The sequence below is a fragment of the Triplophysa dalaica genome, chromosome 4 (genome assembly GCF_015846415.1).
Source record: "Triplophysa dalaica isolate WHDGS20190420 chromosome 4, ASM1584641v1, whole genome shotgun sequence".
Classification (NCBI taxonomy): domain Eukaryota; kingdom Metazoa; phylum Chordata; class Actinopteri; order Cypriniformes; family Nemacheilidae; genus Triplophysa; species Triplophysa dalaica.
The window spans coordinates 18,507,046-18,522,200 of record NC_079545.1 but is presented as its reverse complement, the minus strand read 5'-3'; the positions used below and the strand labels follow the sequence as shown (position 1 = coordinate 18,522,200).

The 15,155-nt window shown below is 38.4% G+C and overlaps 2 protein-coding genes across 4 annotated transcripts in view; both read left to right on the top strand.

The window, feature by feature from the left end:
* Positions 1-7,936, top strand: part of tncb (tenascin Cb) — a 43,950-nt gene extending 36,014 nt beyond the window's left edge. For all 3 annotated transcript variants that reach the window (XM_056745860.1, XM_056745861.1, XM_056745859.1), the window contains 12 exons: positions 509-781; positions 1,288-1,410; positions 1,946-2,089; positions 2,598-2,717; positions 2,827-2,970; positions 4,692-4,822; positions 4,958-5,090; positions 5,187-5,338; positions 5,564-5,660; positions 5,809-5,970; positions 6,396-6,559; positions 6,648-7,936. In XM_056745860.1, the coding sequence (XP_056601838.1) occupies positions 509-781; positions 1,288-1,410; positions 1,946-2,089; positions 2,598-2,717; positions 2,827-2,970; positions 4,692-4,822; positions 4,958-5,090; positions 5,187-5,338; positions 5,564-5,660; positions 5,809-5,970; positions 6,396-6,559; positions 6,648-6,758 (1,754 nt within the window). In that variant the 3' untranslated portion in view covers positions 6,759-7,936. The remainder of the gene's footprint in view (positions 1-508; positions 782-1,287; positions 1,411-1,945; positions 2,090-2,597; positions 2,718-2,826; positions 2,971-4,691; positions 4,823-4,957; positions 5,091-5,186; positions 5,339-5,563; positions 5,661-5,808; positions 5,971-6,395; positions 6,560-6,647) is intronic.
* A 4,367-nt stretch (positions 7,937-12,303) lies between these two features.
* Positions 12,304-15,004, top strand: b3galt8 (beta-1,3-galactosyltransferase 8). The gene has a single exon (XM_056745862.1). It carries the CDS (start codon positions 12,876-12,878, stop codon positions 13,845-13,847), a length of 972 nt encoding a protein of 323 aa, XP_056601840.1. The 5' UTR covers positions 12,304-12,875; the 3' UTR covers positions 13,848-15,004.
* The last annotated feature ends 151 nt before the right edge of the window (positions 15,005-15,155 follow it).

Sequence of the window (15,155 nt, the reverse complement as noted above, 5' to 3'; positions counted from 1 at the left end):
CTGGGGATGTCTTTCCCACATGTCCTTGCGTTACTCATTGTCGGCGCCTTTCTTGCATGTTCAGCTAAAAAGAAAACAGAAATGCGTTTTTAAGATGAGACCTTCACTCGAAATGGGTAATATAGATACATCATCACTCTGGAAAAGCTCTCTCGTGACCTCTGAAAGACTGCCATTATATGAAGATACAATTATGACACTAAAACCCAATAAAATGGTGGAAAATAGAGAAAATACATCAATGTCAATATTTTTTCCACTAACCAGCAGACTTCATTCCATATTCTAATACAAATATGTAAATTGAATTTACTGTCTCACTCATTTCAACATCATGTGCCACATGAATAATTGATGGATGGCTGAACAGTTGATTTAAAAAAAATAATTCATGCAGAAATCACCTTCTTCTGAATTGTCTTTAGAAAGCATTGTCTGATCTTCATGATATTCTAAGCACATTTCAAAGAGTTTAGATGAAAAACAACTTTATTATTTTATTACCCAGAGGCTGAACCTGAAGTGGAGCATCTGCTGGTCTTGGACATCACCCCACACAGCTTAAAACTGGCCTGGACAGCCCCAGAAGACGTCTTTGATGCGTTTTCTATCAAAGTCATTGATTCGAATGGATTAGGCGAACCTCACCACATCAGTGTGTCCGGAAATAAAAGGACAGAAGTGGTTTCAGGTCTTAATGAAGATACGGAATACGAAATTGAGCTCTTTGGGACCATTTTGGGACGCAAATTCCAGCCTATTTTGGCTGTAGCTCGAACAGGTACTTGCATTTTTAAGGAAATCTGGTGGTCTAATCACTTATTTTTATTTATATTTCATTTTGAATTAGTTTCTATGTAAGGTGTCTAATGATTTATGCACAAATCGTCTTGTATTGAGTGTGACAATACATGGCAAACTGTTTTGTGTATTTGTCATGATTGCGTGCCTGTCTCTGGAGATTTTCAGCAGGCTTCATTTACTACTTGAGCCTGTTGGCCTGTCACAGTATTGTGTCTCTAGACTAGGGGGCACGTAAATCTTCCTGCATCTGTCATGCAAGATTTCGAGGTCCCGCATCGAGAAATAGCTTTAAGGCCAGAGCTTTTGTGTGTGTATCTTTTAACTGTAGTCGCATGGATGGTTGTACTCGTGTTCTCAATGTCAACTTTTGACTTTTTGTTTTTCGAACAGGATGAATGTGACATTATGTTTTTCTTATCAACTCAATTTTTTGTTTGTTTTCGCATTTACTAACTCTTTCTTGTTATGCTTTCTCTTTGTTAGGTCTGGGTACGCCCAAAGGGATAAGCTTTTCTGACGTGATGGATACATCGGCTACTGTTCACTGGAAATTACCTGGTAACCAAGTAGACAGCTACCGGGTCACCTATGTACCCATTCAGGGTGGTAAGTAATGTAGTCTTGGTTTAAGTAGAGAAGTGCTTTCATTTTATGCTTTTTAAAATTAATGTTGGCCTGGAAATTAAAACAAAATCCTTCTTTCTTATTTACACAGCCATAGGAATCACAAATGAAGACTTTGTACGATTACACTTTCTTAGCATTTTTATTATTGAATGTTGGCAGTTTGCAGTATTATTTGTACATCTTCACTTTATGCTTTGTTATAAATCACCATTTACGCAATAGACTGCATAAGTCTAGACGGAAATTGTCTACAACATTAAATTGACTAAAATATCCCGTAGTTGGCTTTTGGCCTCCAAATGATCTGTTCTGGTTTTTAGATCAGACACATCCTGTTATGTCAAACTATCAGTGGATATCATTAATCAAACGAGCCTGTTTTATTCTTCAGCAGAGAACGCATTGAAGGATTTTTAAATAGTCTGACTGGAAGCCAATGCTGCCCTCTTGTGACAAAAGGTGTTACTTCTACTGATCGGTTGTTGTGTGTGTTATGATCTGTCGCCCCCTGCAGGCAGCCCGCTGACACTGAGAGTAGATGGAGGAGAGTCTCAGGCTTTGTTGCAAAATCTGACCCCTGGTGTGACCTACCAGGTCACTGTTATTGCTGTGAAGGGCCTGGAGGAGAGTGAGCCAGGATCTGAAAGGGTCACAACAGGTACAACTATCATATTTAATGATATTTTGATAGATTTAAATTGATTTGCAAACTGTATATCGCAATACTTGTTTATGTATTAAAGTTATAGCATATCACATTTTCATCAACAGTGTGCAACCCTAATATCCAAGCACATTTTAAACAAATTGTATGTATAGAAAAGTTGAATAAGATTTTCATAAAATATATTTTAATTTCTGTTTATCTTACCCCATTGGAAAAGTTCTTTATTTCAACCTTATTAATAACTTTAATATTTCTTAATTTGCATCCTAAATTTAACAACATTTAAAATGTTATTCTTGTTTAAGGGATGCTCAGAATTTCATAAACAGAAAGTTTGTAGTTTGAACTATTGTCCGTACTAGTAACAATAGACATACAGTATACTATTACAGTGTAAGATTAGCTGTTAGTGCTTTCCCTTCTGGCAGGGCACTATGTTTTTTCTAAGCCACGGTCATAATACTTGCATCTCTCTGTGTGATCATCTTTTGGCCTCCAGCCCTGGATAAACCACGAGGCCTGACAGCTGTCAACATCACAGACACTGAAGCTCTGCTAGTGTGGCAGCCTTGCATCGCTACTGTGGACGGATATGTTATCACTTACAGTGCAGACAATGGTAATTCAACTCTGACTGTTTATTATTACTTTTGAGGGAACTTCAAGCACTTTGTAAAGAGCATTAGGCAAACGGCATTTACAGCTTTTTCTGTTTTTTTGTCTCTCAGTGGAGCCAGTGATGGACAGGGTATCGGGGAACACTATGGAGTTTGATATGAGCTCTCTCACACCTGCCACTCTATACACAGTAAAGGTCTATGCAGTCAGAGAGGCAGCCAAGAGCGCTCCAACTACCACAGAGTTTACCACAGGTAAGGTTAATACTCGCTCACCCTTCCACACAAGCGGTGAAAGACTGTTTTGTATTAAGTGCCAGTGTTGTGCAATTTCATGGCATTTGTTTCTCTTGAGGAAAAATACAGGAAACAATACTATTTTATAGCACACAGGGCTTCTCACACTTGAAAGAGGGAAGGCCTACAAAACATACAAAGCACTCCAAGTATACTATTTGTCTTGGTTGTAATAAAAATGGATTAATAAAATAGAGAAAATATGTATAAATTAGTGGTGGGCCGTTAACGCAGTGAGACTATTATCGCGCGTTAAAAAAAATGTCGCCGTTAATCTATTCTCAAAGTTGGGTTGGCAGCTGGGACTATACTACGCAAGCTATGATGACTTTCACCTTGATATTTTAGCGCGGATGTATACCAGCTTAACTGCACTGTACGCGGCGAGAACGATATTTTTCAACTCGCGTCATTCGCGGAAGCAGAAGCCGCCTCATCATCTCATAACCAGGGCTTCATTCGCGCGATTCGCGCCGCAAGTAGGTCTATTGGCTCTTTTCATTAACATATAAATCACTCGCGCTTGACACGCCATTCGCGTTTGGTCTGAACACAACATAACGTTACTGTGAAATTACCGCATCAAAAGTGACGTGCTAACATGGATGCAGCTATGAAGCCGCCGGGTTTGCTTCAGGGAATATTAATTTTTAAGAAGCTTCCCAATGGAAACATCGACAAGACTAAGGTTGTTTGCACCTTGTGCAATGCGGAATTGGTTTAAAAAAAACACTTTCTCTCAACAGGTACTGGTCTAGCTTTAGTTGAAACCAGTAACTTTGTATTGAGATCTAATGTATTATGGCTCCTGTATGACATATCGCTTGTTGCTCCCTCACTCTTTGTAAGTCGCTTTGGATAAAAGCGTCTGCTAAATGACTAAATGTAAATGTACTGTAGGAGCTCTTCCAGTCTCAAGTACCACCTAAACGGAAATCATCCCTTAGCTAATGCGGAAGTAAACACAAGTTCATCTTATTGAACATAATTTAATTTTCATCACCAATTATCATAGTAGAACAGCTTTCTCAAGCAGTTTGTGATGCATTTTGGAAACAGGAGATGAGCCCCTGGTCTAATGCGCCACCTGGCTTGAGAAACCCGTTCTCAAAGACTTACTTTTAGTCATTATTTGGGTAGCACACATATTCTGAATGCCTTCGGCAGAATTCAAATGAGCCATTTTAATCTAGATTAATCTAGATTAATTTTGGAATTAATCTAGATTAATCTAGATTAAAAAAATTTATCTATGCCCACCACTAGTATAAATATAATAATTTAGGTAGATTGGCTCTTTGTGAGTTTGTGAGAATTTCTCTATAGCATTAGGCCTACCATAAAATTTGCAACTCCGATGAAGATTGTTGCCATTACAAAATTAAATATGCTGTAAATCGTGTAACAGTAGCTACTTAAGTCATCATTATTGCAAGAAAATGTAGCCCTGCAATACCTCTACAGCCCACAGTGGGGCACTGATAGCACTTTTCTCAACGGTGTTTTTCAAGTCAATTTTATTTCTATAAATGCATTATACACCGTGTAGTATTTGTTACCGTTCGAAACAGTATCGTTGTGATCAATTTTTTTGAATGATTTCTGCAGTGTAAGTAAATGTTTGTGATATTTGTGTTTTCTACTGTCTACTATAATAATTTAAAAATCTTCTCCTACAGATGTTGATGCTCCCCAGAACCTGGCTGCCAATAATATTCAAACAGAGAGCGCAATGTTAACATGGCAACCACCGAGAGCAGACATCAGTGGGTATATCCTCAGCTTTGAGTCTGCTGGTGGCATTATCAGGGTGAGTGGTCTGAAAAAAGAAGTTTATGGACAAGCTAGACCTGTCTTTGGATTCTACATAACACACACATTTTATTTTGTACTGCATTGAGTGTACTCACAGGGGTGTGATCCTGTTTCTCTTTTCTTGCATTAGGAGGTAGTCCTTAGCCCCACAGCAACATTTTACAGCTTGTTGCAGCTGACTGCCTCCACAGAGTACACAGTAAAACTTCAGGCCATTGCTGGGCCAAAGAGAAGCAGAATCATCTCTACAGTTTTTAGCACCAGTAAGCTAATATCCCTCTATAGTTTTAACAATAAATCATAACTGCTTTAAAATTAACAGGCAATTGATCAGACATTTTGTTCTGTCTTTCTCACAGCTGGAATATTGTACAAGCACCCCAAAGACTGCTCACAGGCTCTGTTAAATGGGGAAACGACCTCAGGCTTGTACACTATTTACCTGCGTGGAGATGAGAGCCAGCCCCTGCAGGTCTACTGTGATATGACCACTGATGGAGGCGGATGGATTGTGAGTAACTCCCACTCTATAGTAACAGATGTGTTAGACTCATCCAAGAGATGTTATTTAATGTATAGTCTCTTTACTTAAACTCTATAGTGTTTCTTAACATGGTGCTTGTAATGCCAAGGTCATGGATTCATTCACATTTTAAGATGGTTTAGATAAAACTGTCTGCTGAATGCATTAATGTAAATGTGCATGTAAGAGTAATATTGTGGTACTTTTATGCAGGTGTTTGTTAGACGTCAGAGTGGTAAAGTGGAGTTTTTCAGAAACTGGAGGAACTACACTGCAGGCTTCGGTGACCTGAATGATGAATTCTGGCTGGGTAAGTTTGATCTAATATCCAGCATGTGCACTCACATGAAGTTACTAATATGGGGGCCCTAAAGCATTAGTTTAGCAACATAATATTTTTTTGTGATCGTGAGAAATTTTGAGCTTGTTTGTCTATTAACCTCATTGCTTGTGTATAGGTCTCTCTAACCTCCATAAGATCACATCAAATGGCCAATATGAACTACGTGTGGACCTGAAAGATAAGGATGAGTCTGCATATGCACAATACGACAAGTTTTCAATCTCAGAACCACGCAGTCACTACAAAGTCCATGTAGGAGGATACACTGGCACAGCAGGTAAAGTTGTTATTAAAAATAGACGGTTTTATCGGACACACACGACTGGCCTGAAGTTAACTTTTAGTCTGTGTTTGGTTACCGCACTGGCTAGGGGCTAGTTCTAGAACAATTAAAATTAAATAAAATGATATGATAAAGTAAAATAGTAAACTAAAAAATATCAATTAAATAAAAATACTAAAATACTAAAATAAAAATTTTATATATATATTTTTAATAATAATAAAAATAAAACATTTTAGTTTTAATTCAATTCATTTAAATTAAAACTACAAAACAGATATTGACTTTTCGGTGTACCGGAAGTGAAATTTGGGCCACATAACAGTCTATATGTTATATTTCAATTTTCTTTTGCGGTCGGTAAAATTTTATGAGGTATTGTTTTAAAAATTGACGTCTGTGAAAATACTTTTTTTAAGGTGACTCAATGACTTATCACAATGGCCGCCCATTCTCCACCTACGATCATGACAAGGACATAGCTGTCACCAACTGTGCTCTATCTTATAAGGGAGCATTCTGGTATAAAAACTGTCATCGAGTGAATATTATGGGCCGATATGGAGACAACAGTCACAGCAAGGTAAAGTTTGATGCATGCTCAAAACACAGTGTAGAGCAGAATTTTTTATGCTAACCAGATACTTAAAATGTAATTATTTTATATCCAGGGTGTAAACTGGTTCCATTGGAAGGGCCATGAGCACTCCATTGAGTTTGCTGAAATGAAGATGAGGCCCGCCAACTTCAGGAATTTTGAGGGAAGGAGAAAGCGATCGTAAATTGGCAGGCTCGACCCCTGACCAGCCCCACCGCCCCCCAGCCGCCCATTCACCTGCATCATCTCATCCCCTTCATCTACCAAAGCCACTGCCAGGAGCCAAGCCAGCTCTCTGCACTCTCCTCTTCATGGAGAACAGAAACAAAACATTTCTTCTTTCCCCATTTAAAGCTAAAGACCATACTCTACAGTGTGTGCACCACTTCCGTTAACACCGATCTGAGAGTAAACCAGACTCGTAGTGAAGTGTTCAGCTATACACACTGTGCCTGTACACCACACGCCAAAGACATACGTCCATATAATATAATGCCAGTGGAGGGATTTTGAGTTTGGCTTGGTGCTTTTCATTGAAAAATCAAGATATCGTCTCTCTGTATCTCACATGCAGTCACAGTGGATCAGATCTTGAGAGAGTAGAATGTCTGTGTGTGGTATTCTTTGTTTTGGAGTCTCTTCACTAGACTGTAGCTAGCTAGGTGTTTTTATCCTCTAAATTCTCATCTTAAATGAGAAGAGCACATTATGATTAAAAAGTTTTATATGCAGATAACAAATGGACTGCATAAATATATCTAGTGAGGAGGCTCAGAGAAGTTCTGTGTTTTTCTAGGCTGTGACAAAAATACACATGCTCTTTGCCTTCTCTTTCCCACAACTCAGTTCTGAAGTGGCACGTGTTAACATCAGGAACTGATGTCCTTACAGTACCACTACTGTAAGTGTTCATTTATATGCACCTTTCTTTGTGTTTTCTTTACCCTATACCTATATTGGCATTCATTGACACAACATTGATTTGTTGCTTTGTAAAACATTTAAAGAAAGCAAAGGCTGGACCTACAGTCAGATTCAAGATAGTCATTTATATGATGATTCATAATGAAAAAAGTCAAAGATAAGAGAGAAAAAATATACCAGGCTGTTGGTTGTGGTACATATCCTATAGCCATATGTGAAAGTCCTGTTAGCAAAAAATATTAATATACAGAATAAGTCTTCGTGTTTGCCCCCATTTACCCTGCTATCGACTAAACCACTGACCCTATACGATACTTGTGTAAATTATGTCTTGTTTCGATATTTGATTTTTCTGTTGTTTGTTTGTTTGTTTGTTAAATGGGTGTACAACAGGTGTTTCTTTGTAACCCCTCTTACAATAAAACAGATTTTTGTTTAATAAAACGTATTTGTTTGTTGTTTATTTAAAACAGAAAAGAACCTAAGTGTAATTTTGACATAATTTTGCATATTTTAAATCTGATATTTCCTCACTCAACAAACTCAAAAGAGGTCGAGTTCACTCACTATTACATAGTTTTTGTTGTCTGCCAACAGAAAAACAAAAATAATTTAGTAAAAAAATTATAGATTTTAAAAACCTATTTATTGTGCATTTGGGTGAATTGTTCAATTATAATATATATTCTACTATACAGGTGCTGGTCATATCATTAGAATATCATCAAAAAGTTGATTTATTTCACAAATTCCATTCAAAATGTGAAACTTGTATAATGTATACATTCATTCCACACAGACGGATATATTTCAAGTGTTTCTTTATTTTAATTTTGATGATTATAACTGACAACAAAGGAAACCCCAAATTCAGTATCTCAGAAAATTTTAATATTACTTTAGACCACTGCAAAGAAAGGATTTATAGAAATTTTTGGCCAACTGAAAAGTATGAGCATGTACAGCACTCAATACTCAGTTGGGGCTCCTTTTGCCTGAATTACTGCAGCAATGCGGCGTGGCATGGAGTCGATCAGTCTGTGGCACTGCTCAGGTGTTATGAGGGCCCAGGTTGCTCTGATAGTGGTCTTCAGCTCTTCTGCATTGTGGGGTCTGGCATATTGCATCTCCTCTTCACAATAACCCATAGATTTTCTATGCGGCTCAGGCCAGGCGAGTTTGCGGGCCAATAATGAACCGGGATACCATGGTCCATAAACCAGGTACTAGTAGCTTTGGCACTGTGTGCAGTTGCCAAGTCCTGTTGGAAAAGGAAATCTGCATCTCCATAAAGTTGGTCAGCAGCAGGAAGCATGATTAGCTCGAAAAGTTCCTGGTATACGGCTGTGTTGACCTTGGACCTCTTAAAACACAGTGGACCAACACCAGCAGATGACATGGCACCTCAAACCATCACTGTGGAAACTTTACATCGGACCTCAAGCAACGTGGATTCTGTGCCTCTTCCTCCAAACTCTGGGACCCTGATTTCCAAAGGAAAGGCAAAATTTACTTTCATCAGAGAACATAACATTGGACCACTCAGCTGCAGTCCAGTCCTTTTTGTCTTTAGCCCAGGCGAGACGCATCTGACGCTGTCTGTTGTTCAAGAGTGACTTGACACAAGGAATGCGACAGCTGAAACCCATGTCTTGCATACGTCTGTGCGTAGTGGTTCTTGAAGTACTGACTCCAGCTGCAGTCCACTCTTTGTGAATCTCCCCTACATTTTTGAATGGGTTTTGTTTCACAATCCGCTCCAGGGTGCGGTTTTCCCTATTGCTTGTACACTTTTTTTCTACCACATCTTTTCCTTCCCTTCGCCTCTCTATTAATGTGCTTGGACACAGAGCTCTGTGAACAGCCAGTCTCTTTTGCAATGACCTTTTGTGTCTTGCCATCCTTGAAGGTGTTAATGGCCGTCATTTGGACCACTGTCAAGTCTGCAGTCTTCCCCATGATTGTGTAGCCTACAGAACTATACTGAGAGACCATTTAAAGGCCTTTGCAGGTGTTTTGAGTTAATAAGCTGATTCGAGTGTGGCACCAGGTGTCTTCAATTTTGAACCTTGTCACAATATTCCAATATTCCGAGATACTCAATTTGGGGTTTTCATTAGTTGTCAGTTATAATCATCAAAATTAAAATAAATAAACACTTGAAATATATCCGTCTGTGTGGATTGAATGTATACATTATACAAGTTTCACTTTTTGAACGGAATTAGTGAAATAAATCAACTTTTTGATGATATTCTAATTATATGACCAGCACCTGTATTCGACAGCTCAGAGAGTTGAGATATGAAGCAGACCTGAACAAGGAGTCCCCGTTGCAGACTGTAGAGCGGTGATGTCATGCATTTCGACGTCATGCATGTATAAGTGCGCATGCGCAACGTGACGTACTGCATGCCTTTTTGTTTACTTCTGTGTACGCGAACATGTTCAAACAACACGGGGATGGATTCGATTTCAATGTCACTAAGTGATTGAGCATATTTATTTGTATAACAGTGCTGTCATAGTCACAGAGAATGTCATTAAAAACGTTAGTTTGTGATACGGGTTCACATTTGAAATGGCATGGTTTCTTTTTAATATGTTTAAAAAAGAGCCCTAAACGAATTTTATTTTTTTTAAACGTTTTTATAATTAGTATTGTTTAGCTGTGCATTTACTGTGCGAGTACTGCTGGTTTACATCCCCTGCACTTCTATTTCTGATTTATTTTTCTATTTTTCTATTATTCTTCTCTTTTTCTCCCATTTTTAATCAATTTTATTGCTGTTTTATTCTTTCTTTAAATCTAATTTGTGATCTTAAATAATTTGCATTTTAAAGATACGTCTTATTTCTCTTTGTCAATCATTTTATGTAAAGCACTTATAATTGCCCTTGTGTATGAAATGTGCTACATAAATAAACTTGCCTTGCCTCGCCTTGCCTCTTGCCTACGAGGCTGAATCCAGCTTCTTATTCGCAGTTCTTATTGACTCTATCCGTTCCACCTTAAAAACGCGAAGCATCCACTTTTCCAGTTTCTTATTCACGCTTAGCTTAGGGACCGTCTCACGTTTCTCTTCTTTTACGTTTTTTTTGAAAAACGTTTTGTGTGTGTGTGTGTGAGTGCGCGTGTGTGTGCGCACGTGTGTGTGCGCACGTGTGTGTGTGTGTGCGCACGTGTGTGTGTGTGTGAGAGTGCACAGAGGATGGGCTGCTGCTTGCTGTCTAAGTCATGATTTGCTGAATGCCCCTTTAGATGACCGTGGACTTCACGTGGAACCTCCATCACCACTCCCCTTACCATTCGCTATATTACTTTGATAGAACAGTTTTTAGGCAGCCTATCTCCACCATGAATATTAATCACATCCAATAGTACCTTCATGTTTGAAAGTGCTAGTGCAGAGCATGCAGAACGGTTTATTCATAATTAAGTCAATTACGTGTATATTTTTTGTATATAGTTTCGTCATTCATGTATTTTATTTTTATTCTATATATTTATGTTGTTATGTATTTTTTCACTCTGGGCTCCTCAAACCACAACACGTTGCTTGTCTGTGTGTGCACAATTGGAAAATAAAGCTTATTCGAATTTTTTTCTGATCCATTGCTCTTATACAATTTATTATACTCTTGTTGGTCTTAGCCTGTGCGTTAAACACACATTATATTACTGCTATGTAGTTACATGTATATAGATTTATGTAAACTTTGTCACTTGTTGTATATACAGAAAATGTCTAATGTCAGAACTGTGTTTTTGTACAATTATGTCTTTGATGGTGCGTTAAAAGTTCCACAGCTAGGTTATACCTTGTCTTGATGTCTACTGTCATTGAGGAAAACAGTTTTACTGTAGCATTTTTGGGTTAATGGGACAATTTGGGGTGCCATATCTCGACTTTCTTTGAGGGTGCGTTGAAAGTTCCACATAGGTGTTATACCCAGTATCCTTGACTACCATCTAGTCAAAAAGCAGACATTTTTACTGTACCATTTTTAAGTTATGGACTCAGGAACTTGGCATATCTCACAGTACTGCTCAATGGGCCTTCGCACTTATGGGACATTTTGAGGTGCAACATCTCAAAAACCTTTAAGGGTGCGTTGTAATTTCCACATAGGGGTTATACCCAGGACCCTTGACTACCACCCACACAAAAAGCAGACATTTTTACTGTAGCATTTTTAGATTATGGACCCATGAATTTGTCATATCTTACAGTACTCTTCAATGGGCCGTTGCACCTATGGGACATTTTGAGGTGCCATATCTCGACTTTCTTTTAAGGGTTCGTTGAAAGTTCCACATAGGTGTTATACCCAGTACTCTTGACTACCATCTAGCCAAAAAGCTGATTTTATTACTGTAGCATTTTTAGGTTATGCAGCATGAAATTGTCATATCTTACAGTACTCTTCAATGTGCCGTTGCACCTATGGGACAGTTTGAGGTGCCATATCTCGACTTTCTTTGAGGGTGCGTTGAAAGTTCCACATGGGTCTTATACCCAGTATCCTTGACTACCATCTATCCAAAAAGCACACATTTTTACTGTAGTATTTTTAAGTTATGGACTCATGAACTTGGCATATCTCACAGTACTCTTCAACAGCAAGCAGCAGCCCATCCTCTGTGCACTCTCACACACACACAAAAAGTTTTTTTTTAAAAACGTAAAAGAAGAGAAACGCGAGATGGTCCCTAAGCTAAGCGTAAATAAGAAACTGGAAAAGTAGATGCTTCGCGTTTTTAAGGTGGAACGGATAGAGTCAATAAGAACTGCGAATAAGAAGCTGGATTCAGCCTAGTCTCTTGCCTCGCCTTGCCTCGCCTCGCCTTGCATAAGACGCACTTACTCGATAAACGAATTGTTCAATACAACTCGGATTTCGGGAATTCCCGACCTCAAACCCAGAAGTAGGAACATGTCTCAGGAAGGAATTATACTTTGACCGCTTTTCCCAGAACTGAAGTTACTTTCACCGTCTTATACTGTATTCCTGTTTGGTTTAATCAACAGGACATTCGCGTAACGTACCGATCTGCGTTGTTTCCTAATAACACACTGACTCTTGTTCCGTTTCTTACATTATAATATAATAACCTTAGAGAGGTGCCGTTTTGTTTCTCTAGAGTTGACATGCTGTGTAACCAGCCTAAGCTACTGCGTAACTCTATATCCAGCGGAGCAAGAAGTCGAGAGGAAGGGTTGGTTCTGCTTCAAATCAACGCCTAAAGAATCAGATAAGCAGGAATGGACATCGCGCTTGACGTTATATGTTCAGCATTTCTGCTTTATGACTGTGTTTGGTAAATTGTCATCTGGACGCGATATAAACAGTTTTTTTTTTTTATTAAGGTGATATGCCCAAACTTTCGCCACGCAGGGCTTTCATTGCTGTGGTTGGATTGAGTACGGTTTTTGCTTTCCTGGTTTTAAACAATTTATATGCGCCATATCACAAAAAATGGACTCCTATATCTAAAGAGCTTTATGATGTGATATCACCATCATCATACAGATACATTCTCAACCAGCCTGACCTCTGTGAGAAGAAGAGACCTTACCTGGTTCTTATGATCCCCGTGTCTCTGAGAGAAACAGAGGCGAGAACTGCCATTAGAAAGACGTGGGGTCGCGAGAGCTTGACTGGTGTGTCAACATTGAGTTTTTTTGTCATAGGACAGCCCGTACAAGACGACCCAACACATCAGCAACAGCTGGAAAGGGAGAGCGAGGAATATGGGGATATCATTCAAATGGATTTTTTGGACACCTACCAGAATCTCACTATCAAGACGGTTATGATCATGTACTGGATAGCTACACACTGCCAGTGTGCCCGGTATGCCATGAAAATTGATGCAGATACTTTTCTCAACTTGCCTTACCTTGTGAACTACCTGCATGCAAAGGGAGAGTCCTCGAGAGAGGGTTACATCTCAGGATCAGTCATCAGAGACGCTCAACCTAAAAGAAACATCCTCAGCAAATGGTTTCTCTCAGAGGAAATTTACCCAGACACTTCATATCCTGCTTATTTGTCTGGGGCAGCGTATGTCTTTTCTATTGACCTGGCCTCAAAAATTTATTTGGCTTCTAGGTTTGTTCAGCCAATTCCACTTGAAGATGTCTATGTGGGGTTGTGCCTGCATGTACTTGGTGTACAACCAGTCTATTCCACGCGCTTTTTTAGACTCAGGAATCTTTTTGAAGTGCGTAAGATGAAGTATGACAGGTGCACTTTTGCCAGACGCATTACAGTGAATGGCTTTAAACCACAGAACCTGCTTAAAATTTGGTTTGACTTTCAGAAAGCTCGTTTTACATGTTAGTTCTGTTTGTAACTCATTTTTTCTTTTTGAGCTCTTATAACCCATCAATCAGGTCCTTTACTTTATTTTCTCAATCCTGCATGTTTTAAAACCAAACACAATCGTTTTGCTTTCTTTTTGTAGACCGTGCGTAGTCCGTCTCGTTATGCCAGCAGGACTGGTCTCACTTGGGAATAAGCTTCACCAAGGTAAACATCATGTGATCATCTGCTGCTCCATTGATGTAATATGGTGCACTTGAAAAACTTTTCCAGGCCTCAAGACCGAATAAATCAATTTTGACCAGTAAATTGTGGCTGGTGTGACTGAATGTACTTTTGAGATGACTGTAAAGTTGAGTTTTTTTTTTTTATAAACATTTTTGTTTGTGCCTCAAGACCCTTTTTTATTCTATGTGGTGCTTTATAATGATAACGGAATACTGACTTTAAAGAACATGTTTAGTGTTCTTTTTTATTTTACAAAACACACTTAGTTCACATTTACATTCTGTACTACAGCTCGCGTAAATATACACTTTCCCATAAAATTACATTTATTAACTTGTAATTATATTGTGATGTATGATATGTGTTTGCTAATAAAATATTTTTAGATTACAAATTGAGCTGTTTGTTTATAGGGATACTCCACCCAAAAATTAAAAATATGTCATGAATTACTCTCCCCAAGTTGTTAGAAAACCTGTATATGTTTAGGAACAGGTTGCTGTTGAAACATGCCGGGAAAACTGCCTGCCGCACCTGTTTGTTTATTAGGAATAAATCTATACAGGTTTGTAACAATTTAAGAGTGAATAATGACAAAATTTTAATTTGTGGGTGGAGTATACCCTCTTCATTTCAAAGAATGTGATGCGTCAATTAAACACATTGTGGCGCTGTTTACCTATTATTAATAGCGACTGGCGCACTAAGTGAGGTATTTTGGAAACCAAGAACTGTTAAATGAATGAATACTTACGTGTTGTTAAGATTACAAACAAACCAACACATTGCACTTACAGTAGCTTAAATTGTACTTGTATCATTGAAAGAAAGAAGAAAGAAACTAATAATGATTTAGAATCTGAAAATAAAAATGAGAAAGTAAACAGAGATTATGATTGGCAACATCGGGTTATATTAAGGAAATTTGAGTATTATCAGCATAGTTTTGAGTTACCAGTCGTGACTAAGAGTTTCTACAGATGGATTATACAGCTGCACCCATGACTATATTTACTGTCAAATTTCTATCAAATTTGTGTCTGGGAATTAACTGTAATCTCTACCACACCTTTTTTGCTTGCCTTCTTAAAATAAATAA